Here is a 24,646-nt window from a genome sequence, read left to right on the forward strand (position 1 = left end):
AATGCCACCACCTCCCTTGGATGCTTGTCTTGAGGGTTAAGTAAGTGTTCAGTACAGGGCATCAGCCCAGGAAGCAGCAGTTATCTACTGACAAGCTTTTCTAGGTCCTAGCACAGATGTTGAGCGTCGTCACTGTATCTCACAGGAGAGTTTGTGAGGCTTCCCAGTTAACCTGCGCTTCTCCTGCCTTCTCTGGCATCTTACTGCCTATGTGCCATGTCACTTGAATTCAGAGGCGAGTGAATGGACGGGAAGGAGTCAAGGTGGGGTCAATGGGCTTGTGGGCCCTCTGGGAGGCCAGGAGTCAAGGTGGAACTGCAAATACAAAGTGTAACTGTCAGCCTCTCTCCAGAGACAGAGCTGGGACTGAATCTCCAGGAATCAAGTCTTTCTCTTGTCCTCTCTTGGTTACTTTCAGAAGCCTAGACTCAAGCCTCTCCCATGTCTGTCTCACCTCCTAATCTCCAGGAAAGAAAATATTTCTGTTGAAATTTGAAAAACATTACAGTTGTATTGTCTGCTAACCAGTGTCCTTAGATGAATTGGAATGATAGCAAGCAATATCCTTCACAGCAGGAGTAATTAATCATGGGACTGTAAACATAGGAAAAGAATTGGCATTTTGGACTTCCCTGGTGGTTTACTGGTTAAGAATACAGCTGCCACTGTGTAGGGGACAAGGGTTCAGTCACTGGTCCAGGAAGATTCCACATGCTGCCAGGCAGCTAAGCCTGTGTGCCCTAGAGCCTGTGCCCCGCAGTGAGAGAAAGCCACTGCAGTGCAGAGCCTGCACACCAGACCGCGAGCGCAGCCTCCTCTCGCCGCCAGAGCCTGCGAGCAGCAGTGAGGCCTAGTGCAGACAAAAAGAGAGCGAGCTGACAGCTTAACTTTCATTAGTCAGCCCAGAGGTTCCCGTCCTTTAGTTCACAGCAGGAGTAGCATATCACTTTTTAAAATCATGATATTAGGCCACAGGAATACCTAACAAGTTTGTTTATTGGATAGTTAGGTACAAACAACAAAGTAAGTACTAATATCCCAACAACAGTTTACAACTGTTTGAAGAAAACATGAATTGAAAAAATATTATATTCTTGCATTACTGTAGCCAGTTGCTTACGGAATATGTGTGCCTAATGCTATAGCACAACTCCATAAACCTTAGAACTGGAACCTTAAGACATCTGTCACCCACATTTTCTATCCCGTGTTGAATTTTACATGGCACAGCCGTCCCTTGGTATCTGTTGAGGATTCCGTTTTAGGACACACGGACACACAATCACACCCACTGCCAGGCATCCAAATCCAGAGGTGCTCGAGTCTCTTATATTGCAGCAACATGGATAGACCTAGAGATTATCATGCTGAGAGAAGTAAGTCAGGAAAAAATGAGTATCATGTGATCATTGCACATATCATTTCACTTGTATGTGCAATCCAAAAAAATTGATGCAAGTGAACTTAGTTAAAAAACAGAAATAGAATCATAGATGTAGAGAACACACTTACGGTTACCAGTGGGGGGAGGGAGGGGAGGGTTAAGAGCGGAAGATTGGGAATGACATATGCACTGGTCTATATAAGATAGAGATCTTTTAAGGACCCACTGTGCAACACGAAGAGCTCTACTCAGTACTCTGTAATGACCTTTACAGGAGAAGAGTCTAAAGCAGAGTCAGGGACTTCCCTAGTGGTCCGGTGGCTTGGACTCTGCACCGCCATTGCAGGGAGCTCAGGTTTGTTCCTTAATCAGGGGACTAGATCCCACATGCCTCAGCTGGGAGTTTGCATGTTGCGACTAAAGATCCCGCATGCTACAGTGAAGATGGAAGATCTGTATCCTGCAACTAAGACCCAACACAGCCAATGAATCAGAATTAAGAAAGAGTTGGTATATGTATAAATGGAACTGATTAACTTTGTTGTACAACAGAAACTAACACAACATTGTAAATCAGCTAGACTCCAATAAAGAAAATTTGATGGCATAGGGTTTGCATATAACCAACTGCATGTCCTCTGTCCTTGCCTATACTTTAAATCATTTCTAGGTTATTTATAGCTAATGTAATGTAAACATTATGAAAGTAACTGTAGAAAGTGTAAATTCTGTGTTGCCAGTGCCTACCAATTCAAATTTTGCTTTTTAAAACTTTCTAGAATATCCCCCCCCCCCCTAAATTTTGTTGATCTGCTGTTGGTGGAATCTGCAGATAAGAAGGACCAGCTGTATTTGCTTTTTATGACAGTAACTGCTGAATGCAGGCTGTGGGAGATGGGACATTGTTGAATATGGTAGGGTGTAACATTATCAATTACCTTACACTGATAGTTCCCACTGTGACACTGTGGTGCCTCAGCAGTCAGTCTTTGAACCAGGACACTGACCATCCAAGTTTTCTTCATCTTTTTCTTCTTATTTCTCTAAACTGGGAACATGCTGTAAGATACCTGTTGGGAGTAGATCCAGAATTGGACACCCTGTGGGGTCTTTCAGCCTTCTTTGGGTTGAAAACAATAGGTGAAATCCTCTTCCTGTCCCTTGACCTTCCCCAGTCTCAGCTCAGTACCTGGGGGCTCCTGCCTCCCAGCCACAGGTCAGTGTGGAAACAGGGGACAGCATTTTTGAATCTTCCAGCTGTAAAACTTTGGTTGAATTAGTTGAAGGTGATTTATACTTTGTCATGAGAATTTAATTAATAAATCCCTCCATATCTGCAGATTTATAAGTTTGACTTTTCAGCCGCCTCTCTCTAAAGAGAGCTCTGGTGCTGAGAGCTATTCATTTCCTGTAGGACTCAGGAGCAGACAGAGAGCCACCCTGTGTTCACACTCATGATTTACCCTGTCCCTGCGCATCCCATCTTCTGCATCTGTAAACAGCATGCTGCTGTGTGTAGGTATAGTTGAGGATGAAACTATATTCCAGGCAGCAATGAGATTCTTTATGGTCTTTACCTCGCGGTGTCCCTAGAATCAGACCTCAGTGCCTCTTCCACCCGCCTTGCTCCTTTCGCTGTCTTCCCTGCCCTGCAGTCAGGGACTTAGGGAGGACACGAGGCCAGCGTGGCCACATGCTCCTGTGTGTCCTCCTCTTGGCTCTGCATGTGCCCTGGTGTCTCTCCTGCCTCCAGGCCTGTGCCTGTGTTCCTGCGTCAGTGGCGCCTTCCCCAGGCCATCACAAGCCTTGTCTCTCTGTACCTTCCCCACCACAGGAGTGCCCATGCCCTGTGTCAGTGGTCACAGCAACCCTGCCATTCTTTTTCACAGTGCCTGCCCAAGTGTTGCTTAATCACTCAGTGGACGTCATGTGGACTGCAGAGTCCCCAAGCATGGCTTGCAGCTCAGATGGGATGCATTCTCACATGATTCCATGTGAGAATGCAAGCTGGTTTCCTTTTCCAGAGTTTTGAAATTGATGTAGAAGCCCTAGAGTGACCATTGTGTGTGGTCAGTGTAGGGTGACTTCAGTACTTGAGTCATTCAGTAAACACCTGCTGTGTGCTAGGACAAGAGTGAAGTAAAGATGGCCCTAGGGCTCCCAGCTGCATGTATGGGGGAGGCTGACCATCAGAACTGAGACAGATCAGGGAAGCACCAGACACAGCAGATGACAGTCGTGAAGGTGACAAGAGAAGGGGCCCGTTGTGGCCACCGTGGTGTCTGGAGTATTGATATCAGGCTCTGGGACAGTGCAGGCTAGGGGCGACTACTGTGGGACCAGTTTACTTGAGGTGGCAACCCAGTTGGATCTCTATCTTAGAAAAGTCATCCTGGCTCTCACACAGCGCTGCTCACCAGTGCCTCTCTTTCTTGGCCCATAACAGATTGGAGATTCTTGTTGGTTTCCCAGGTGTTCTTGCTGCAGTAGGAATGAATGGCTTCTGAAAGTTTCCTAAGGAGTTTACCCAGTTCTTACAGGCTCGAAAGGATGTTTTGGCTTCTGTCATAGACATACTGGTTTAAAATAGAGATGAAGCAAAGTTAAAGGGTCAGATTTTCTGTAGAAAAAGTATTCATTTTTTTGAGCAGAAAATTTAACTTCCTTGGCCCAAAGGCCCATGGCTTGAAGGTGAAGGAAAATGGTTGTGTCCAGAGCCCACCATCCTTCGGCATTTATTTTGACTCCCTCTTGCCTTGGGGACACTGCTTGAGGATTTTCAGAATACCATCACTTAATGTGCGGCTGTTTCCTCCTGGTGGGATGTGCTTGGCTCCACCCTCTGGTGGCCTGCATTCTTGTAGCTGACAGAGCCCCACTGCCCTAGAGCCAGACTGTCTCCTTCAGGGTGGGGTGGCTCCTGTCCCTTGCCTGCTGGAACTCACCTGGTACAGGCTTGGCTGTGTAATTCGCGAGCTTCTTCCTGGGAGAGATCTAAGAGGAGAAACCAGACTGTGCATCAGCCTTTATCCTCATAGCTTGATTCCTCCCTTCATGATGGGGCCTCAGTTAACGTTAGTCCCCTTGCGCTCCTCTGGACACGTTGGTCCTGCTGCATAGAAACCCTCCCCCAGCCAACTCCACGTGTTCTTTTTTTTTTTTTTTTTTTTTATAATTTTATCCTCCAGGTGTTCTTAAATCCCACTGACAAATTCCCTTCTCTGTGTGCTGCCCCTGTCGATGGATATGTCCCGTACTCAGCATATCTTATATCTCTGTGTATCTTGCTTGTGGCCACCAAACTAAAGGCTCCTGGCCAGCTGGTGTGTTGCCTGTGTCATTTGTCCTTCTGTCTCCCCCGTATTGGCCCCAAACTCCAGTTTCTATTTCTACCCAGTGAATGATTACCTCCATTCACTTACCTGTGGAGGGCTTCGAGGGAACGCTGCATGGTCTCCACCATTTTGGGGATGCCTCTCCATCCTCCCTGCATCTTCCAGCAGTTTCCTGCAAATTTTCCTAGCCTACTGACTTCCCTGGGCTTCCCTAGTAGCCCAGCTAGTAAAGAATCTGCCTGCAATGCAGGAGACCCCCATTTCAGTTCCTGGATTGGGAAGATCTGCTGGAGAATGGATGGGCCGCCCACTATAGTGTTTTTGAGCTTCCCTGGTGGCTCAGCGGGTAGAGAATCCACCTGCAATGCCAGAGACCTGAGGTTGATCCCTGGGTTGGGAAGATTCCCTGAAGAAGGAACATGTACATACTCCAGTATTCTGGCCTGGAGAACTCCATGGACTGTGTAGTCCGTTGGGTTGTGAAGAGTCGGACATGACTGAGCAGCTTTCACTGGCTTCCCCACCTGGAACCTGCAGTAGGTCTCGTCTGGCTCCCCTCTGAAGAGGATCACAGGGCAAGACCAGGTTGCCCTTACAACTCCCACTTTATCTTTGTCATCTATCTTGATACTTGTATCCTTTACTGTTTTTTTTGTTTTTAATCAGTTTACTGTTTTGTTTATAGTACCTTTATTTTGAAAAGAAACTAAATCAGGAGTCACAGTAATAAATGGATAATCAGTAACATTAGAAACCATGAGAGCATGACAGTGGTGTTAAATTTCATCCAGAAAATAGTATTATTGTCTGCTGACACCTCTTAGTACAACCTTTAACACTGGTACAAACAGGAGCTTTTCTTATCAATGCTGGGGTGAGAATAAAAAGAAATGAAGAGGGGAATAAGTAATTAAACGGCAGCTACCTAAAGGCAGTCTGCATTCGCCTGCTGCCGTCAGGGACGCAGTTGTGTGAACTCGCCTGCCTGAACTTTGCCATGCCTTATTACTCTGCGGGTGGCTGTAAGACCTAGCTTCCGTGAGACTCAGGTCCCACTCTTTTATCAGCTAAACCTGAGAACTAGAGAAATTTCTTCTCTCTTCCTTGTCACTCACTTCAGGAGTGAAAGGCATGCTTTTTGTGTGCAAGGTTCCACATGCGGCCTGATGAAGCTTCCAGGGGGCCGCCTCCCTCTGTCATCCCCTTAGGCCGCCCTCCACATCCTGCTTCACCTGAGGTCAGCAGTGACATGCTCTCAGCCAAATTCCTCCCTTCCTCCCGAGTCACACTCAGCGTTGAGTGATTCAGCCTAAGCCCTTGTTCTCTCCGCCTCTGTTCTCTGAGCACTCTTTCAGATGACTCCGCACATTATCCCACCTAGCCGTTGGAGGCTTCCCCTCCCTGAATCTGTATGTGGCCTCTTTCCTCCTTTCACTGGGGTGTGTTTACTCACCTTAAGGCTCCAGGGTCCACCCCATCCTTTGCAGGCTCCCAGCCCACTGTGCTCTAAGTTCCTCCCTCCCGTTAGGAGCACCTCCATCGCCACTGTCACACCACAGCGCATTGCATGACACGTGTTCAGGAGCACGTGGCCCTTAGCTCTGCCCGTACTTGTGCCAGAAGTCCCTTCGGTGGAGAAAGGAAAGTGCCTTGTATCCTCAGAGTCTGAAGCAGACCTGTCCTGTCACGTCTGCCTTTGGGAGCGATTGCATCTCAGCAGTCGTGCTCCTGAGAGTGTGTTGTGCTGTTGCAGTGTTCACTGGCCCGCCATCAGATTATGTTGCTTCTGGAAATGCCCCTTCGTGGTCCTCAGCTCCTAGCACACTGCTCTCACGGCTTGGAGGATGCTTTCCACAGGCTGCTGGCCCATCAGTCTCCATCACATTTTTATGCCGGACACCTGTCTGGTTTTAACTCTGGGTGCCCCTTCTCCATCTCCAGCACCATATGTGCAGCAGAGGCACCAGGGATCAGCTTTGCACCTGCAAAACCCCTTTTCCTGTCAGCGTTGTTAGAGCTGGGTTGGTGTTCTCCTTGTAGAGGACTGGAGGTTGTGTAGGAGCTGTCCCTTCCTTCTTGGGTCTTGGCAGTTACCTGGAGGGCATAAACCTTAAAGTCTTACTAGCATATTGGGAGCAGCTGGACATCATTGAATAGATGCGTGACCACCTCCAGACACCTAACTGGCACTGCTGTAACACACCCATCCTCTAGCATGAACAGTATTGACCTTTCCCTTGAGTTAAATGATTAATCACTTATTCGGAGTGGTGGGCTTCTTTGTTTGTTTGTTTTGAGTGGTTGGTATCCCGTCTCAGAATAGGCAAATGGCACTCTTCCCCTGGTGGCTCAGAGGTTAAAGCATCTGTCTGCAGTGCGGGAGACCTGGGTTTGATCCCTGGATCGGGAAGATCCCCCAGAGAAGGAAATGGCAACCCACTCCACTGTTCTTGCCTGGAGAATCCCAGGGACAGAAGAGCCTGGTGGGCTACAGTCCATGGGGTCTCAAAGAATCGGACATGACTGAGCGACTTCACTTTCACTCTTAAGTTTTGTATCTATATGGTGAAAGGGGGTAGAGAACAATCCTTCCTCTTAAACAAGGATTCGGATCCCTAGGACCCACAGTCTGCCATGCGATGGCCATGGGCTCCCCACGTGGGTTCCTGCCCCCGCATCAGCCTTTTCTTTGGAGCAGTGCTCTCTTCTTGGGTTCTCTAGCCATTTGATAGCTAGGCCTGTAGTCAGCCAGAGGACCCTGGAAGGAAAGCGGTCTCCCTGGCCATGTCGGCTTTGTCAGGCCTCCAACCAAGAGGTTCAGCTCTCCACCCCCTCCCCCCGTGACGGACTTCACTACTACAAGTGAGTTCTCACCTTGTGCATTTAAAATTCGGTGATTATGCAGAAGCTAAAGCTGCAGTACTTTGGCCACCTGATGTGAAAAGCTGACTCATTGGAAAATACCTTCATGCTGGGAAAGAGTGAAGGCAAAATGAGAAGGGGACAGCAGAGGATGAGATGGTTAGATAGCATCACCGACGCAGTGAACTTGAATTTGAGCAAATTCGGGAGATACTGGAGGACAGAGGAGCCTGGCTTGCTGTAGTCCGTGGGGTCACAAAGAGACATGGCTTAGCGACAGAACAACAACAGTAACATTTTGCCAGAACTGCATTCATGGAAATCATTGTGAAAACCTTGTTTTAAGTTACACTTGGACTGAACCAGAATGCCTAGTATGCGCTGAGCATCTTCCAGAAAGAAAGCTGGGACAGAGCCAGCCAGTATGCCCCATTTCTTCTTGTCCCCTCTGCCTGCCAGAGTCCTGTGGTCCCTCTTTCCCTAAGCCCTTGCCTGACTTCCTCAGCTCTGGAGGTTTTCTTACCCGCACTGAACTCCTGGGTTTATTACTGGAGTTGCTCATTACATGCAAGGAGCTCCTGCGTCACTTTCTGATGTCCTTCTTGCTAGTAGTAAAGTGTCAGAAAAGTACTGCACAAGAGTGCAAATGATCAGTACGCTCTTAAGCAGACGTTTCTTCTCATTAAAAGAGTGAAGAGTAAGGGGTGGGTTAGTGTGTTTTCTGAGGGGCAGTTCGACATTAAAAACATGAACCCACTGCCCTGTGGTTGTCCTGTAGAATAACTGGACGGGTGCACAAAACCGCCCTTGCAAGAATGTCCATGGTATGGCTTGGAGCGGGGGTTGCTGGGGGCAGTGCATGGACAGAGTGCTAATAAGGCACTGATTGGGGTGGAGGGAGGTCACATGGGCTGTCCCCCACCCCAAGCCCCCAGAGAATCACAGGAAGTGCCCCTCTATCCCTTTATAAAGAAACTTTGACAAGCTGGTTAATAAAACCAGTAGGTCAAGTATGGATTCATTTTTATGTTATCAGCAGTTACCGTGTGGTATCTCTTTAATCTCCAAGCCTACATTATTTAAGTTACCAAGAAGATACTTTTCGTAAGTGTGAGCACTCAGTAGTGGACTGTGTGGGCTAAAAAAGGAACAGGCAGCCTGGCCTTCCTGCTTGGCCCCCACTCACCAAGTGGAATTACTGACTTGGCTAGATGTTTCATGAGCCACAAAGACAAACAAGAATGTTAATGAAGAGATAATTTGAGGCTTGCAAATCATCCTCTCTCACAGTGTCCACTAAAAACTCAGAGGTTAAAACCTGGTTTGTTGTTTATTGTATCCACCTTCCCCTGAGCTCCTTAGCTCCCACAGCCCCTTTCAGCCCCTGGCTGACTCTAGACTCCATGGCCTCTCCCTCAAAGTTGATTCCTGGTCTCTGTTCCCTACTGGATGATGAATCTTTGAGGGGAGCAGACCTTTTAGTCAGTGCCTGGAGTGTCTTCATCAGAGGCGCTCAGCCTTTGGAGGCCACAGCCCTGGGGGCTGTCTCATAGTGAATGGCTCTGCTCTGCTGGCTCATCTCTGACAGTGGCTTTTCCTTTGTAGATTGGCCGGTGAAGAATGTGATGGGATCAGTAGCATGTCTGCGGAGAGCGGCCCTGGGACGAGATTGAGAAATCTGCCAGTAATGGGGGATGGACTAGAAACTACCCAGATGTCTACAACGCAGGCCCAGGCCCAACCCCAGCAAGCCAACACAGCCAGCACCAACCCTCCTCCCCCGGAGACTTCCAACCCCAACAAGCCCAAGAGGCAGACCAACCAACTGCAATATCTGCTCAAAGTGGTGCTCAAGACACTATGGAAACACCAGTTTGCGTGGCCTTTCCAGCAGCCTGTGGATGCCGTCAAGCTAAACCTCCCTGTGAGTAACCTGGGCAGGGTCCTGGGCTGCCGTCCTCCAGGTCTCCTCCTGTGTTGGCTCCTTTGAGGATGGATTGATGGGAGGGTGGAGTCAAACTCCAGTATCCTTGAGTGAGTGGTTTCAGCAGTCCTGATGAATGGAATTGGGGGAAGAGAAGAGAGGTGCTGACTGGATTAAACAGTAACTGGTCTCTTTGATACTACGATTCTGGGACATATTGTGTGACGAGATTGAAATAGAAGTGGAGGGTTGCTTGCAGCTTGCCCTTGCTTCGGGGGACCTAAAGTGGGGTCATTTGGTGGTCCAGGCCCTCCCTCCTCAGACTTGGTCGGCCAGACCGACCCAGTAGGTTCAGCAGACGTGGTTGGTCAGATTCTGAGAAGAATTGGCTTGCTGCAGTACCTGTTCTGGTGGTGGCATCCTCGTTGTCACCCGGAGCATGGGCAGGGAAAGGTGGTGGGATGGAGCCAGGCGCACGGGGGTGGCCTGGATTGGAGGGGGTGTGTTGTGGCCATGCTGCGCCTGCGGTTGTCCTTTTGTGCCCCTGTTCCTCTCCTTTTTGCTTTGTGAGCTTTCTGTTTGCCCACATTCCTAGCAAATGGCTCTGGAAACTTAACTTCTGCCTTCAACTGAACCTTGGGGAGGAAACAGGATAAACGTGTTAATTTTTCCTTTCTTCAAAGCATCAAGGACTAATTGTCTTTAAATTGTCTTCTGTTGTTTGCCAAATCCCACACACACCTGGACAAGGGCGTTGGAATTAGATGACTGTTGCAGCTGACCCAGACGTGAGACTGCGAGTCAGGGCTACCTTGGCGCAGGACCCCAGCCTCTGCTGGGCACCTGGTCTCTAGGAGGAGGGACCTATCAGTGTGACCTTCCTTGCTTGACCGTCGCTGTGTCTCTGACAGCTGTCCAGTACTGTCTGTCCATTGAATACCCATCGCGTGCACCCAGGAGGAGAGTCAGGTGGGGGCGCTGCAGGCTCAGGTCGTGAACTGGCGGAGGAAAGCCAGTGGGAACAAAAGAAGGGTCCTCATGGAATCTGGGCTCCAAAGGTCGCTCTCCTCACTGACCACACCAGGAGGAGAGGCAGTGAGCCCATCACTGGAAGGAGGTTCTTGGGAGAGCTTGCAGTACCAGCTTCTAGCTAGACTAAGGGCTGGGCTGTGCAGGACCCACAGGTGAGGTGACCTTTCTACAGCACATGCAGAGAATGGGGAGAGGAGGCACTGCGGTTGGAATCCAAGGGGGCCCACAGCTTTTATAGCACTGGAGGGAGCAGGAGGCTAGGAGGGTCACCAACAGAGAGCAGCCCCTCAGGTGTCCACATCAGAGACTACAGGAAGGTCAGAGAGCTGAGGATTCCACCCTGACCCTCTTGTTGGCCTTTAGGAGGGCATTGGTGACCTTAGGAAGATGTGGCGCAGAAGTAGAAACCAGATTTGCAGTGGTGTGGATAAGAAGGTGAGGATGTGAAGCCACCGGTTCAAGAAGTTTGGCTTTGAAGGGAAAGTGTGGCAGGGCCAGGTGGAGGAAGGAGGGGTTGGTTTGTTCAGGTGAATGCGGAGGGAGCAGAGGCACGGAGAGCTAAAAGGGTGAAGACTGAGCAGAAAGGGGGTCGGGGGACCGGAGATCCTGAGAAGGCGGCCTGCCAGCCAGTGGGACAGACAAGGGTGTACGTGGGCTGGCAGGCTCAGGGGTTTGGGAGTTTGAGGTCATTCTCTGAAGTGGAGGCCAGGCTCCCCTGGGGTCCCAGTGTGACTTGGTGTCACCCTCAGCAGCTCCAATGGAGGAAGAAGAGGCTGGGGGGTGGCGACACTGATCTGGAGTCTTCGCAGAGGTGGCCAAGCTAGGGGCTAACCCAGAGGGCTGGGGCAGGGCTCTTTGGCTAGGAACAGTGTCATACTGAAGCCCAGTTTCCAGGGATGGCCCCGCGCCAGGAAATGGAAATAGGGCCATCTCAGGGAAGAGTTTATTCTTTCTCTATTTTCTGATCCCTTCCAGATCTTTACCTGTGTCTCGGCCTCTGGTCCCTGTTGGCGTTATTGGAATGCCTGCTTCTGTCATTCTGTACATGTGTGCAGATGAGTTGTCTTGCCCTTTAAGCCCCTGCCTCCCTTTCAGTCCCCCCAGCCCTCACCCTCACCCGTCACTGTCTCACCACCTCCTCCCTGCTCTGTCCTCAGCTACTGTCTTGTTGGGCCTCATACCACTTTCGACACCTCATGGCCAGTTCAAGCACCTGATACCAGTCTGAGGTGGTGACCCCATGATCTTTGGCCATGGAATAAAATCTGAGTTTCCCCCAGGGCAGATATATTTGGACTTGGCTCTTTTGGGAAAGGTGGTCAGAGCAAATAGTGTAGAAAGTCTGGTTCAGTGTCCTCTTGAGGCCTGTTCGCCAGGGTACGTATGCTTGTGCCTGCAGCCCCGTTTGGGTCAGGGGTGTGAGCTGTGCCAGCTCTCAGGTGTATGCCAGCGACTTCTGTTCCTTTCTTGTGGGTGTTAGAGCAACTCAGAACCTCACACCCTTGGCTCACTTTTTCAGCACTGCCCGCCTCTGTTTCTGGGCAGGACCTCAGTGCTTACCAAAGCATGGACTTGCCCCGCTGCCATCAGGCTGCCCCGGGAGGTGACGCGATTCTGGTACTTCACCTGGGCCTGACTGTGGGAGCCTCAGAGAGAGTGGCCCTCAGTGGGGCCGGTGAGCTGCGTGCAGGTGCACCTTCTCGCCTGCCCCTCTGTGGTCCTTCCTCCTGGAAACCCAGGCCCTGTCTGATCATAAGCATTTGCTTTTAAGATAGGTTTAGATTTGGGGAAAGGTATGATGGTAGAAGAGAGTTCGATTGAGAGGGCTTTCGCCACATCTATACCTGCTGTCTGGCGTCTTCTGTTCAGCGCTTGTAGAATAAGATCCAGAGGTTTGAGGAGTGGGTCTGCTGGAATTTTGAATTTTTTGTGTGTTTTTTTTTAAACTAAGAATAGTGAGGACTCTCCGTTTGATTCCTCATCTGGCACTTAACCTGGTTAGTTGTTGAGCTGTATCCAGACACTACTGGATCCTTAGTGATAGACTGTAGACGATATGTAGGTAAAAGGAATGGACGTGAGATGAACTGAAGATAGAGGCTTTTGCTCCATGGTGCTTCATTGTGACAGGAAGCAAGGGGTCCAGTTGTTGAGGCTTGAATATATTTTACAGATGTGGATAAGTTCACATGGTGGAGAGAAAGCAGAAATTCCCGTGGGTTAATTTACCAGATAAGAACCACTTTTTTAAAGGTTGAGCGACTTTCCCTGTTACTTATTCTAAATTGCCACTCAGCTTTTAGCAACTCTTCTGTGAACCACTTTATCTTGGAGTCCACCCATGAGATGGCTCACTGATGCGGTGGAAGAGCTTAGGTCTGCGTGTCTGTGGCATGAGGTGGGGTGAGATCCGCGCCCCACCCGTGAGTGCTGCCTGGCTGCGGAGGTGACATTGCCCTTTTCGCTCTCTCTGCTCTCCAGGATTACTATAAGATCATTAAAACACCTATGGATATGGGAACAATAAAGAAGCGCTTGGAAAACAACTATTACTGGAATGCTCAGGAATGTATCCAGGACTTCAACACTATGTTTACAAATTGTTACATCTACAACAAGGTGAGATGTGGGGGCTGGTGGAGAGGCAGAAGGTAGTGGAGGTGGTGGGCACGTCTGGAACCCGTGGGCAGGGCTGTGGGTGCAGGTAGAGTGCAGTCTGGCCAGAGGAGACTGCTGGCGGCAGAGGTGAGTGGGACCTTGTGTGTGAACTGGGCGTGTGTCTTTTGAGGCCCGTAGCCTTCTGGCTGTGTTTCTAAGCCATCCTCGTTAGCTGGAAGCATGTGCTTCTGATGCCCTCGGGACTTTGGTTCTTGAGCATGTTTAGTAGAGAAGATGTGAAAAGAACAGTAGTGAATCACTAAAAAGTTTGTTAGGATGGCTCAAATTGTCGGGAAGGAACCTACTAAAATGTAGAGAAAAATGTAAAGAAAGTGAAAGCTGCTCAGTTGTGTCCGACTCTTTGCGACCCCATGGGCTGTACAGTCCATGAAATTGTCCAGGCCAATAATACTGGCGTGGGTAGCCGTTTAGTTCTCCAGGGGATCTTCCCAACCCAGGGATTAAACAAAAGAGGTCTCCTGCATTGCAGGCGGATTCTTTACCAGCTGAGCCACCAGGGAAGCCCAGTTGTAAAGAAAGATGTGCTCAGACAGAAGCCTAAATGTGAGAGAGGGTACAGTGTCGGGGCTGCTGCCTCCGCAGCTGTGAGCATGACCATCAGTAACAGCCTGTGGCCGTAGAACTGAATGTCCCCTTGCAGGGTCTGAATGGAGGCCTAAGGATCACGTCTTAACCCAGTAGCCAAACCATTCATCTTGGCTATGCCATGAAGCCAGATCATTTGTTTAAAGTCTCAGTTCTCATCACTAGGTGTAAGGGAAATATGTGCAGGTAGAGTTTTCCATTTGGAGCTGAGGGAGTTGAGGGATACCCGTAAGGCAGTGAGGAATGGGCATTTCCCCAAGCCTCAGTGAGCTGCTTTGGCAGTACCCTGGGGAACGCTGTTGGAGCTCTGCTCATGCATCCTGTGTAATCCAAGTAATTCTGGTGAAATTGCATCACGTCAAGGGAGGGACCCCTGTCTGTGGTTGGCAGTGCTTGATAGATACTGCAGGCATTAGGATGGTTTCTCAGGCCAGAAGGTAAAAGGCTGGAGAGGCAGCAGACTTGCAGGCCTAGGAAGCCTCCATAGTGCCAGGTAGTATAGCTGTGTTGTGGCCTTTTGCAGTTCAGATTGGAGGACTCTGAATACGATGCTCCACGCCTGGGACCTAGGATGGGGAGCTCTTGTTCTGTCTAGAAAGGTGGGGAGGGCTTTCCAACCCTCACTGTGTGTGTCTCCTCTTTTAGCCTGGAGATGACATAGTCTTAATGGCAGAAGCTCTGGAGAAGCTCTTCTTGCAAAAAATCAACGAACTGCCCACTGAAGAAACTGAGATCGTGATAGTCCAGGCAAAAGGAAGAGGACGTGGGAGGAAAGAAGCAGGTAGGGTGCCTTCAGTGGCCCTAGCACTTTTAGCTTCACATTGAAACAGCAAGAAAATTGGCTTTCTCTCTCCCTAGTTGGGCAGCCTTCTCCGAGTTCATTGGGAGACTAGAGTGGTGGGAAGATGGCTATATTATATGCTACCTGTGTTGTTGCTGTTTTGGATATGGTGGAGCCAGGTTCATCAGGGGAGCCAGCCCGGAGGGTCATACGACCCTCCACCAGAGTAGAAAACATTGGGCCTTGCCTTTCTCGATGGACTTCAGTTAAAAAGAAAGTGTAACTTTTTTTTTTTTTTTTAAGTATTTCAAGATTATTTGAGTTCTTCATCTCACCAATGCCATAGATTGTCTTTTTCACTTTGGATAAAATTGATCTGATCAAGGGCATTCTTAGTCTTAACTAATCCTAGAGCCTTAAGGTTTGTCACTTGAGTTATCTTAATCCACTTGTGTCAGGGTCATACCTGCTACTGGATAGTCTTCTGAAGTCAAACTCTGTCTGTCTTAGCTCCCACCCAACCCCTGCCTCCCAGCCTGACGTACCATTCTGAAGGCCAGTTGGTAGGGAGTAGCCTGCTTGTGAAATGTTTCTGTCCAGGAAGTTTTCACAGCTGCCTCTTGCATCTTGCCATCTGCAGCACCCAGGTTGCAGAAAGATGATGCTTGCAGGGTGGCCTGTGCTGTGAGTTGTTTGCTTCTCTAAGGAGCAAGCTTTCACCTGACTTCCTATCTTGCTTGGAAGGGGTATTTTCATGGGAGTGAAGGGGGTTGGCTATCTTCCCTGCATTGCTGAGGGGGAGCCAAGGAGAGCTGGTCTTGAGGGTCACCTCTTAGCTGTGGAACCTGCCCACGGGTGTCCAGTATACTCAGAACCAAGGAGCCCCAGCCTCCCTCCTGGGAGGGATTTGGGCTTCATTCACCTGGGTAGCTGTGGGACCTTGTGTGTTTTGGCTCACCCACACTGCTGCAGGGAGGCAGTGTGAGCCAGTCTTGAAGGGCAGCAGCTGTCCATCCTGCCCCTGTGATTCAGAGGGACGGGGGGCTGCCAGTTTCCAGAAACCTTGGCATGGACTGCCGATCCTGGCCTCCTGCCAGAAATGCTTACTCAGAAGGCAGCGTTTCTGGGAATGAGGACAGCTCTGCCTGAAAGTGCCAAGGAATATTTTTCTGCTATCACTGTCCTGGTGCTAAGTCTCAGCATGAGTTTCCTGTTCCTTTGGCTCAAGCCTTCATGCTCATGAAGGGGTCTTTGTGCCTGAGTAAGGACTTGGAGCCAGGACACCCCAGGAAGTGTGGAATGTGGTGAGCCGCTGCTCTTGGAGCCTCCTAGGACAGGTGGACAGACTTGTCTGAGGGCCAGGGTGTTCGGGCTGTTCCATCTCTTGGACAAATCGTTCTGGTGACTCTGTGTGCCATGCCCATGCCACTGTGCTCACCACCTGTGGCAGTGTCCCCACAAGGTCAGCCAGCATGCAGGCCTGGCATCTAACCACCTGTCCCTTTTATGATCAATAGGGACAGCAAAACCTGGCGTCTCTACGGTACCAAACACAACGCAAGCGTCAACTCCTCCGCAGACCCAGACCCCTCAGCAGAATCCTCCACCTGTGCAGGCCACACCTCACCCCTTCCCTGCCGTCACCCCAGACCTCATCGTCCAGACCCCTGTCATGACAGTGGTACCTGCCCAGCCACTGCAGACGCCCCCGCCAGTGCCCCCCCAGCCGCTGCCCCCACCTGCACCAGCCCCCCAGCCCGTGCAGAGCCACCCGCCCATCATTGCAGCCACCCCACAGCCTGTGAAGGTGAGTGTCCTGTGTATGTGTGGCCCAGCCTGGTCACTCTGTAGCTTCCGCCCCGTCAGCTAAAAGGACTGCCTTCCCACTCCCCCAGTTGCAGTGAGGCTTATAGGAGACAGTCACTCATCCTTGCCAATGCTTCTGGTTCCCAGGGCACTTGTGGGTATTTCGAGGGGACATCAAGCTGTGTTTAAATCAGCACAGCCCCAAAGCTGCTGACCCAGAGATCCCATAATTGAGTAATGCCTCCCAGGTGGTTGCCGCCCCCTTCCCGGTTCTAATTTAGACTGTGTGTTTGCAGACGCTGTCTTAAGTAGCCTCTGAGTGTGCCTTCTGTGGGTGGCCAGTGACAGGGGTGGGCTCTGGGAGAGGTCCCTGGCCTGTAGGAAATTGCTTGCAGAAGTCCCTTTGGCCTCTGGTGAGCAGATCCCACACTCGGTTATGTGCTTTCTCCTGCCACTGGGTCCTGTCCCAGCTGCAGAACAGAGTGGTGGGACAGAGTCTCCCTGTGTTCAGTCCTTCACCTTTGGGCCCTGTTCCCTGTGAGAATTGAGACCCTAGAAAGGACTTGGCTTCAGGAGTGACCCTGAGGGCCTGCTGTGCCAGCTGCTGCCTCTGACCATACCTGTCGCGCCTGTGCTCTTGGCAGACAAAGAAAGGGGTTAAGAGGAAAGCGGATACCACCACCCCTACCACCATCGACCCCATTCATGAGCCGCCCTCACTGCCCCCGGAGCCCAAGACTGCCAAGCTGGGCCCCCGGCGGGAGAGCAGCCGGCCTGTTAAACCCCCGAAGAAGGACGTGCCTGATTCGCAGCAGCACCCGGCGCCAGATAAGAGCAGCAAGGTCTCAGAGCAGCTCAAGTGCTGCAGCGGCATCCTTAAGGAGATGTTCGCCAAGAAGCACGCGGCCTACGCCTGGCCCTTCTACAAGCCCGTGGACGTGGAGGCCCTGGGCCTGCATGACTACTGTGACATCATCAAGCACCCCATGGACATGAGCACAATCAAGGTGAGTGGATGTGTCCCTGACCCCGTAGGACAGGAAAGGCCAGCACCTCTGAGGCTTGTCCAGGAGGAGGGCCCAATCTCAGGAGCTGTCTAAATCTCCTCACCAACCCAAAGCGGCCCAGCGCCCCCTGCTGGGGGTTGTGGAGGGCTGCAGCCCCCAAGATCCTGGGACCCTGCTGGTCATGGACAGCAGAGCTGCCCCTTCGTCCATCTGAGGCTAGCCCTCTGTGGTCTCAAGGCCCAGTGCCCATAGACACCCTCGCGTGGCAGGCGCTCCAGGAGGGTTTGGAGAGTGGTGGCTTTGACAGGCCCTTAAGAGGCATATGAGTGCTGGCATTTAAAACATATGTATGTTTATATATTTATATATATATATATATATATATGTTTTAAGCATATATGTTTGTATATATATTTAAATATATGTTAATATATATTTATATATATGTTTAATATATATATTTTAAACGTACGTGTGTGTGTGTGTTTTCTTTGGCTGTGCTGGGTCTTAGTTGCAGCACATGGGATCTTTAGTTGCAGCATGCAGGAGCCAGTTCCTTGACCAGGGGTTGAACCAGGGCCCCCTACATTGGGAGCTCTGAATCTGAGCCACTAGACCACCAGGGAAGTCCCAAGTGCTGGCATTTTCTTGGCATTTTTGGTTTTGTTTATTTTAATCCTTTGGCATTTTTTCCATGTGGGAGTGGAGTAAACCTGTCCAAACTTGGGCAGAGCAGAGGACATTGCTGTGTTGCTTTTGATTGGTGTCCTGTCCGACATCAACAGGACAAGTACAGGCCAGGTCAGAACTAGGCCCAGCACTCTCTTTACAGTTGTAGCTTAAGCTTTGTCTCTATGGATCCTGTGTACTCTTGCCAGGCACAGTGGGTTAGATGCTAGCAGGGCATTTCCTGGCCTTGAGACTTGCTGTTAAAGTATCTCTGTGTCCACCTGATGCTGAGGACTGAGGTAAATAACTTCTCCCCACTGCTACTGCTGCTAAGTTGCTTCAGTTGTGTCCGATTCTGTGCGACCCCATAGACGGCAGCCCACCAGGCTCTGCCGTCCCTGGGATTCTCCAGGCAAGAACGCTGGAGTGGGTTGCCATTTCCTTCTCCAGTGCATGAAAGTGAAAGTGAAGTCGCTCAGTCGTGTGCGACTCTTTGCGACCCCATGGACTGCAGCCCAGAGGTCTGTGTTAAACTCCGAGCCATTGAGAGGTTGACTTGCTCCTGCAGACAGCCCTTCTTGGAGCAGGGGCAGCCATGACTAACCAGGACCTGTCCTGTCTTTTCAGTCTAAACTGGAGGCCCGTGAGTACCGTGATGCTCAGGAATTTGGTGCCGATGTCCGATTGATGTTCTCTAACTGCTACAAGTACAACCCTCCTGACCATGAGGTGGTGGCCATGGCCCGCAAGCTCCAGGTGAGGCTCCGGGGCAGCTCCGGGCGTGGCACCCCGCAGCAGAGCAGGCTGGGGTCCTGGGCGGGCCAGGCCTCTGGGGGCCTCAGCAGGCTTTACTTGTCTCTTGCTTTGGTATAATGCCATGTTGCTTTGGAAGAGTGGACTGAAGTCAGAATAATACATATATTTTACATTGGGATTATTTCCTTTTTGATTAAGGTAGGGCGGTTGGTTTTGGTCTCGGGCATATTGGGTTTGGGGTGTTCCACTGAAAGCGCCCCCCCCCCCCACCCCCTGCATCCGATTCCCCTTGGCCGGAAGCGTGCGCATCCTGTGCATGGCCCAGCTCTTCTCCAAAACAGACCTGGCTCAAGTCGGCGAGGGACACTCTGGCCAGGTAGACACTTTGTCCCAGCTGTGAGCTGAAGTAACTGCTCACCTGCGGGCATTCACTAGAGCCTTGAAAGCTGTGATGTTTGCCTTCCTGCTGCAGGGTGGCTGCCTCTAGACGTTCTGTGTGGCCTTGGAGCCCTAATGGGGTGGGATTCTGGCCCCTTCAGGTTGATTCTAGATGGTGTGTGCTGTGGAGTGCACACCTGGGTGGGGGCGAGGGGGCAGATTACAACATAAATATGTGAACTAGCTCCACTTTTCTTTCTTTCTTTCTTTCTTTTTTTTTAACAAGGAACAACATATGCCCAAATTTCAGCAGAGACATATCTTTGGAGTAGGAAGATCAGGAGTTAAAAATTATGGAGAATAAAGTCGACATTTAGTACTGTTACCTGTTTTCATTATTATAATTTTTTGAAATCACATGTAATGAAAATTCCCAGCCTCTTCTCCCTGAGACCCCAGGTTGCACTTCTGCTTTCAGGGTCAGAGCAGGCTAGACCACCCGTTGTCACAGGGTCCACGTCACACATCCCATGACAGGCTCTCTCCTGGGGTCTGGGTGGGGCTTCCTCGCCCCAGGCTTTCTCTGTCAGCTGTGGAGAGCTTCAGGAAGCGAGGACTTGCACAGGGCCTCTGGTGACCTTGGGTCGGTGTCTGTCGGAGGCCGCTCTGGCTCTGCTGCCCACCTGCCTCCCAGCTCTGCTGGCTTCACACCCTGTCCCAGGCTCACCAGCATGTTATCTCCTGTGTCATCGTCTTGGAGCCAAGATGTTCTTTCACTTGGGCCTGTCTGGGTCAGCCTTTGGTGTCCTGAAACTCTAGGTATTTAAAAAGAAAAGAAAACCTTACTAGGATGAACCTGGTTATTAATTAAACATGCACTCAGACTTGAAGGTTCTTATTTCTGGTGACTGTTTATTATTTTATTTCATTTGAGGTTTTTTTGTTTTTGGAAGGGGCACTCTCTTCAGTTTGGTGCTATGTCATCTGCTTTCTTCACAAAGTTGCCTTTTCTGCTATTTAGTTTTGCATTTGCCATCCTAGCTGCTCAGGCTTCATACCTGTGCTGCAGTTCTGAGACATCACCACCAGGTGGCAGTGGTGCCCTCAGAGAGAGAGACACACACACACGCACACGCACACGCACACACACGCGGCATTTTTTTTGTTCTGGGAGTGCCATGAGCACACCCAAACATGGGATTTACTCATAGCACGGACACCGAGGTGTTTGCCACACGGCAGCTCTGTGCTAAATGTTGGTTCCAGATACAACGCTGGAATGGGACAAGGTCCTTACCCTCGAGGAGGGTCCACTTAGGAGGGGGGCAGACGCAGTGCCCAGTGTGCCACTCAGCACAGGGCTGCCTCTGCCCCCAGCTTGTTTTGCCCCTCATAGGATGGGTCTCCATGCTACTGAAAGTAAAATGCCTGGAAGCGGGTAGGGGTGTCTGCTTCAGCAGAGTTGACGTGGCAGGTCCCGTGTGGGTATTTCTGGAACGCAGTTCCTGTATTTTGTAGCATTTAGAGCTTTGTTTTTCTTCTTTCAAAGTTTTCCAGGATCAGCATGGTTTAGGTGGCTAGATTGCCTACTGGGGAAGAGGAGCAAAAATATTCTGGCCCTTGTTTGTGTCACTAAGAAGAGTTGAGACCTGCTGTGCCCAGGGGCTGGGGTTTACCCAGGAAGTTTTATGGGAAAGGATCCACTTTATATTTTTTCATCCAGCTTCCAAATGCTGGATCTTTAGAAAGCCCACATCCCACCTCCTGGCAGCTGTGGTCACAAAGATAGCTAGGAACCCTTGGGTTCAGGGTGTCCTTGAGAACCTGCAGGTGACTTGAGCTGAGGGTTGCTAGCCTAGCTACTGGGCCCAGAGCTGCTGCTGGTACTGTCCATTGCTTTCTGTTCTGCTGTGAAGGGAGGCGTAATTTAGGAAGTTTTGTGCTTATGTGCATTACCAGAGTTTTATTTTGGCAGAAAGTGCAAATTCATGGTGGTACACAATTGTGTCACAGCAAGGGAAAACGGTAAACTGAGGAAGGAACATACATGTGCAGGGCCCCGATGGGCCTCCAGTATATGTCTGGTTGTGTGTGTATCTGAGTGTCCCCTCATGGCTGCGTCTTCAGCACCTGGGGCCAAGTGGGCCTCCATGGCCTGAATTCTACTTCCCGCTTGCGTGCCCCCAGCCCCTGAGCCTGCTATGCCCAGGTATGGCTAAGCCTGAAAGCAGTATCCAGGCGGGGCAAAGACAGGCTGACTGGACAGCACCTCCCCTTTGGTCTCCAACTGTGCTCAGCTGAAGGCTGGTTTGTCTGAGAGTCTTCAGACACCACCGCCTCCCAGCACCTGAGCATCTCTGTCACTAAAGAGGGTGGGGAGCTTCCTCCATGAGTCTGATACAGCCCAGAGTAGATGGCCCTGGTCAACACTATAGTGAGAGGAGGTAATTTGCTCCCTGAAGCCAGGGTTCTCTCTGATGTTGAGAATTGCGACTGTGGCCCAGGTCCTTGGAGGGGTGGAGGTCATGTCATGCTAGGCAGAGTAGGTGGGTTCACCTCAAGACACTACCGTCCTAGCACAGAAGGCCTGAGCCCTGCTCCCCTGGTGTGTGCTGCTGATCACTGCTCCTTCCTGTCACTCCCCCCTCCTGAGACACTTGCCCTGGCTGCGGCTCACTGGATTTTACTGTCTCTTGCCTGACCCCACGCCACTTCGATCTTCTCTCATTTGTACCATCCTGTGTGTCTGCAGCCTTTGTTACTTTCTTCTCATTCTTAGGTCTCAGGTTCCCCCACAAGCTCTTTGCCAACTCTTGCTGTTTCTGCCTTAGCACTTAGGACACATTATAACAATCTGTATTTGCTCCCTTGAGGACAAGGAGCACATCAGTCTTGTTGACCACAGAGCAGGTGCATGTTTGTCTCGGTCACTTGGGAAGGTTTTCTGCAGCAGCCCTTAGCTCACTGGCGCACAGGCTCAAGTGTGTTCCCGGGGTGTCCCCACTAGGGCTGGAACAGACGAGGGGCTGAGGGATCGTTCAGCTGGGCACAGCCCAGGAGGCTGGCGGCCCATTTGGCCTTCTGTCACATGCTCCTTGCTGTTTGGTTTTGGGGCCTTGGTAGGTCAAGGGCCAGAAGCAGCCAGGGAGTGTAAGGAGGCTTCATTTCCACAGCAGCCTTAGCCTGTGGGGGCAAGAACAGGGGTGCCCTTGTGGTAAGGTAGAGCTGTCTGGCAGCTGGTATGGGGGGCTGGTTCACAAACTGGTGACACAGGTAGCTTCTGCTTGGTAAAGGATCACCTCCCAGCAGCACCAAGTGCTTGCAACTCTTGGGGTCCAGCTGCCCCAACCGCCTTCTTAAACACACTTCTCCAAGTGTGGGCCCGGCTCTTCTAGATGTTTGTGGGGGGCAGTCGTGGGCCTGAGCCTGCCCACATTCAGGGCCCTGTGGGCAGAGATGGGCTTGCCCACAGGGTCTTATGCCTGGCAGTCTGAACAATGATGATGTCTGGTCATCTCTCCTGTTTTTCTTCTTCATTGCCTTTGGATATGCTCCAGGATTTATTTCTGAATAAATATAGAAAGCTATTGCCCTTCTTAACCTGAAACCCACTCAGCAGAGTTCAGGCAGGCACCTTGTTTGAGGGGAGAAACTGCCTTGGAGGAGGTCAAACTGAGTGATCTGGAGGGGAGGGAACAGTACCACAGTCTGCTGCCCAGATCATGCTTTCCCAGGTCTCTGGACATGGGGAAATCTGAAGATGTGTTTCTAGAGGCATCAAGAGAGTCTCCTAGGTTGCGCCCTGTCAAATACACCCCAGTTTGAAACAGCAGTCTTGGAGTTTAATCCTGTGGCCCTTCTGTTCTCTCAAGCGTCAGTTCGCGCTTGAGAAAGGTCCCCCCTTCTGTTGAGTGAGTTGCTGTATTAAACTGGGCTTAAAACAGGTCTCAACATCCTGCTGGGAAACCAGCTCTGTTCCTTCCACCACTATCAGTTCTGAGTCATCATTGGATTTCTGGTGACAAAGCCCCCTGGGTAGAGAGGGAATGGCCAGCTAGCAGGCGAGGCAACACACAGCTGAACCCCTGGAGCCCAGGAAGGATTGCTGCCCCCCTGGGTTCTGTGAGCCACACAATTCCATCAGATTTCTGAATCTCAGAGTCGGAAGGTCTTGGGATCTCCTGGGGTGGCCTCTGGTGCTCAGTCCCCCCAGGGTGTCTGCTCAGGTAGCCTCTGCCTCACAAAGCCAGCCCTCCCCATGGCCGGTCCGCAGTGCCCCACACTGCCTCTGCACTTTCTCGTGTTTCTGCTGTGTCCTGGAGACGCAGGTTGTGGCTCTGTGCGGCACACACTCCCACCCTGGGGCCTTCACACCCTCTGGAACTCTAAACCTGCAGGCCGTGTCTGCTGCCTGTGGGGATGTGAACCGTAAGAGAGCCTCCTGTTCTGTTCAGTGTTGTGTTCTGGTGCCCAGCCCAGTGTCCAGCAGGCTTCCCTGGGGGTTGCCGACTGAGCACCAAGCTGTCAGGAGCCTCAGAGCACTTTCTCTGTGAGTCTGTCCAGGTCTGCAGCTGTCAGGGGTCCCTAGCCTGATGTCCTCATTGGGCCAGCCATCCACTGTGAGATGGGTCCTTACTTAGGCCACGTCTCTCAGGGAGTGGGCATCAGGCCATGTTGGGAGTGCCTTTCACCTCCAAGTGAGATTTGAGAGAGGAGTTTTGGAAGAGCTACTGGGAGCCCTTGCGCATGCCTCAGCTTAGTGGCAGGAAGAGGGTCACCGCTGACCCAGCCCTCTCTGCTTCCTGTCGAGTCAGCCCTCCCAGCCAGGAATGGCATGGTGTGGGGCCACAGTCCAGGCGCCGCCCCCCGGCACCCAGCAGCCCTCATGGGCACGGCTTCCCCTCCCTCTCCCGCCTCCAGGATGTGTTCGAGATGCGCTTTGCCAAGATGCCAGATGAGCCTGAGGAGCCTGCCGTGGCCGTGTCCTCCCCAGTGGTGCCGCCGCCCACCAAGGTCGTTGCCCCGCCCTCCTCCAGTGACAGCAGCAGCGACAGCTCCTCAGACAGTGACAGCTCCACTGACGACTCCGAGGAGGAGCGAGCCCAGCGGCTGGCCGAGCTCCAGGAGCAGGTGAGGACAGAGGCAGCCCAGTCTCCTTCTAGCCCCCACCTCTGGCCTTTCCAGTCCATGGCCCGGGGCAGCCCTGCTAGAGGGAGGTGTCCACATGATGCCCTTGGCTTTGCTTGCCGGCAGGTCCCCTTGTGCCTAGTCAGGTGCACGTTGTTCATACTTACATGTTCCCTGTGGGTATGGACGTGGGCTGACATGGCCCTTCTCTGGGCAGAAGTCAGGCTTCTGAACTTTCTGGTGTCTCGAAGGAGGTGGTTGAGCCAGTTTGTCCGTCTCCTGGGGCCTCTTGGATGCTCATCTCCCTGCAGTTTGGCTTTT

General features: G+C 51.4%; 1 protein-coding gene across 3 annotated transcripts in view; it reads left to right on the top strand.

Moving 5' to 3' along the window:
- The window catches only part of BRD4 (bromodomain containing 4), an 87,615-nt gene that overhangs the window by 43,379 nt on the left and 19,590 nt on the right, over window positions 1–24,646 (top strand). For all 3 annotated transcript variants that reach the window (XM_069590731.1, XM_069590732.1, XM_069590733.1), the window contains exons 2-8: window positions 9,187–9,505; window positions 13,019–13,156; window positions 14,447–14,582; window positions 16,100–16,389; window positions 17,033–17,395; window positions 18,692–18,820; window positions 24,119–24,328. In XM_069590731.1, the coding sequence (XP_069446832.1) occupies window positions 9,221–9,505; window positions 13,019–13,156; window positions 14,447–14,582; window positions 16,100–16,389; window positions 17,033–17,395; window positions 18,692–18,820; window positions 24,119–24,328 (1,551 nt within the window). In that variant the 5' untranslated portion in view covers window positions 9,187–9,220. The remainder of the gene's footprint in view (window positions 1–9,186; window positions 9,506–13,018; window positions 13,157–14,446; window positions 14,583–16,099; window positions 16,390–17,032; window positions 17,396–18,691; window positions 18,821–24,118; window positions 24,329–24,646) is intronic.

This window comes from Ovis canadensis, chromosome 5, assembly GCF_042477335.2.
Source record: "Ovis canadensis isolate MfBH-ARS-UI-01 breed Bighorn chromosome 5, ARS-UI_OviCan_v2, whole genome shotgun sequence".
In the NCBI taxonomy this organism is placed as follows: domain Eukaryota; kingdom Metazoa; phylum Chordata; class Mammalia; order Artiodactyla; family Bovidae; genus Ovis; species Ovis canadensis.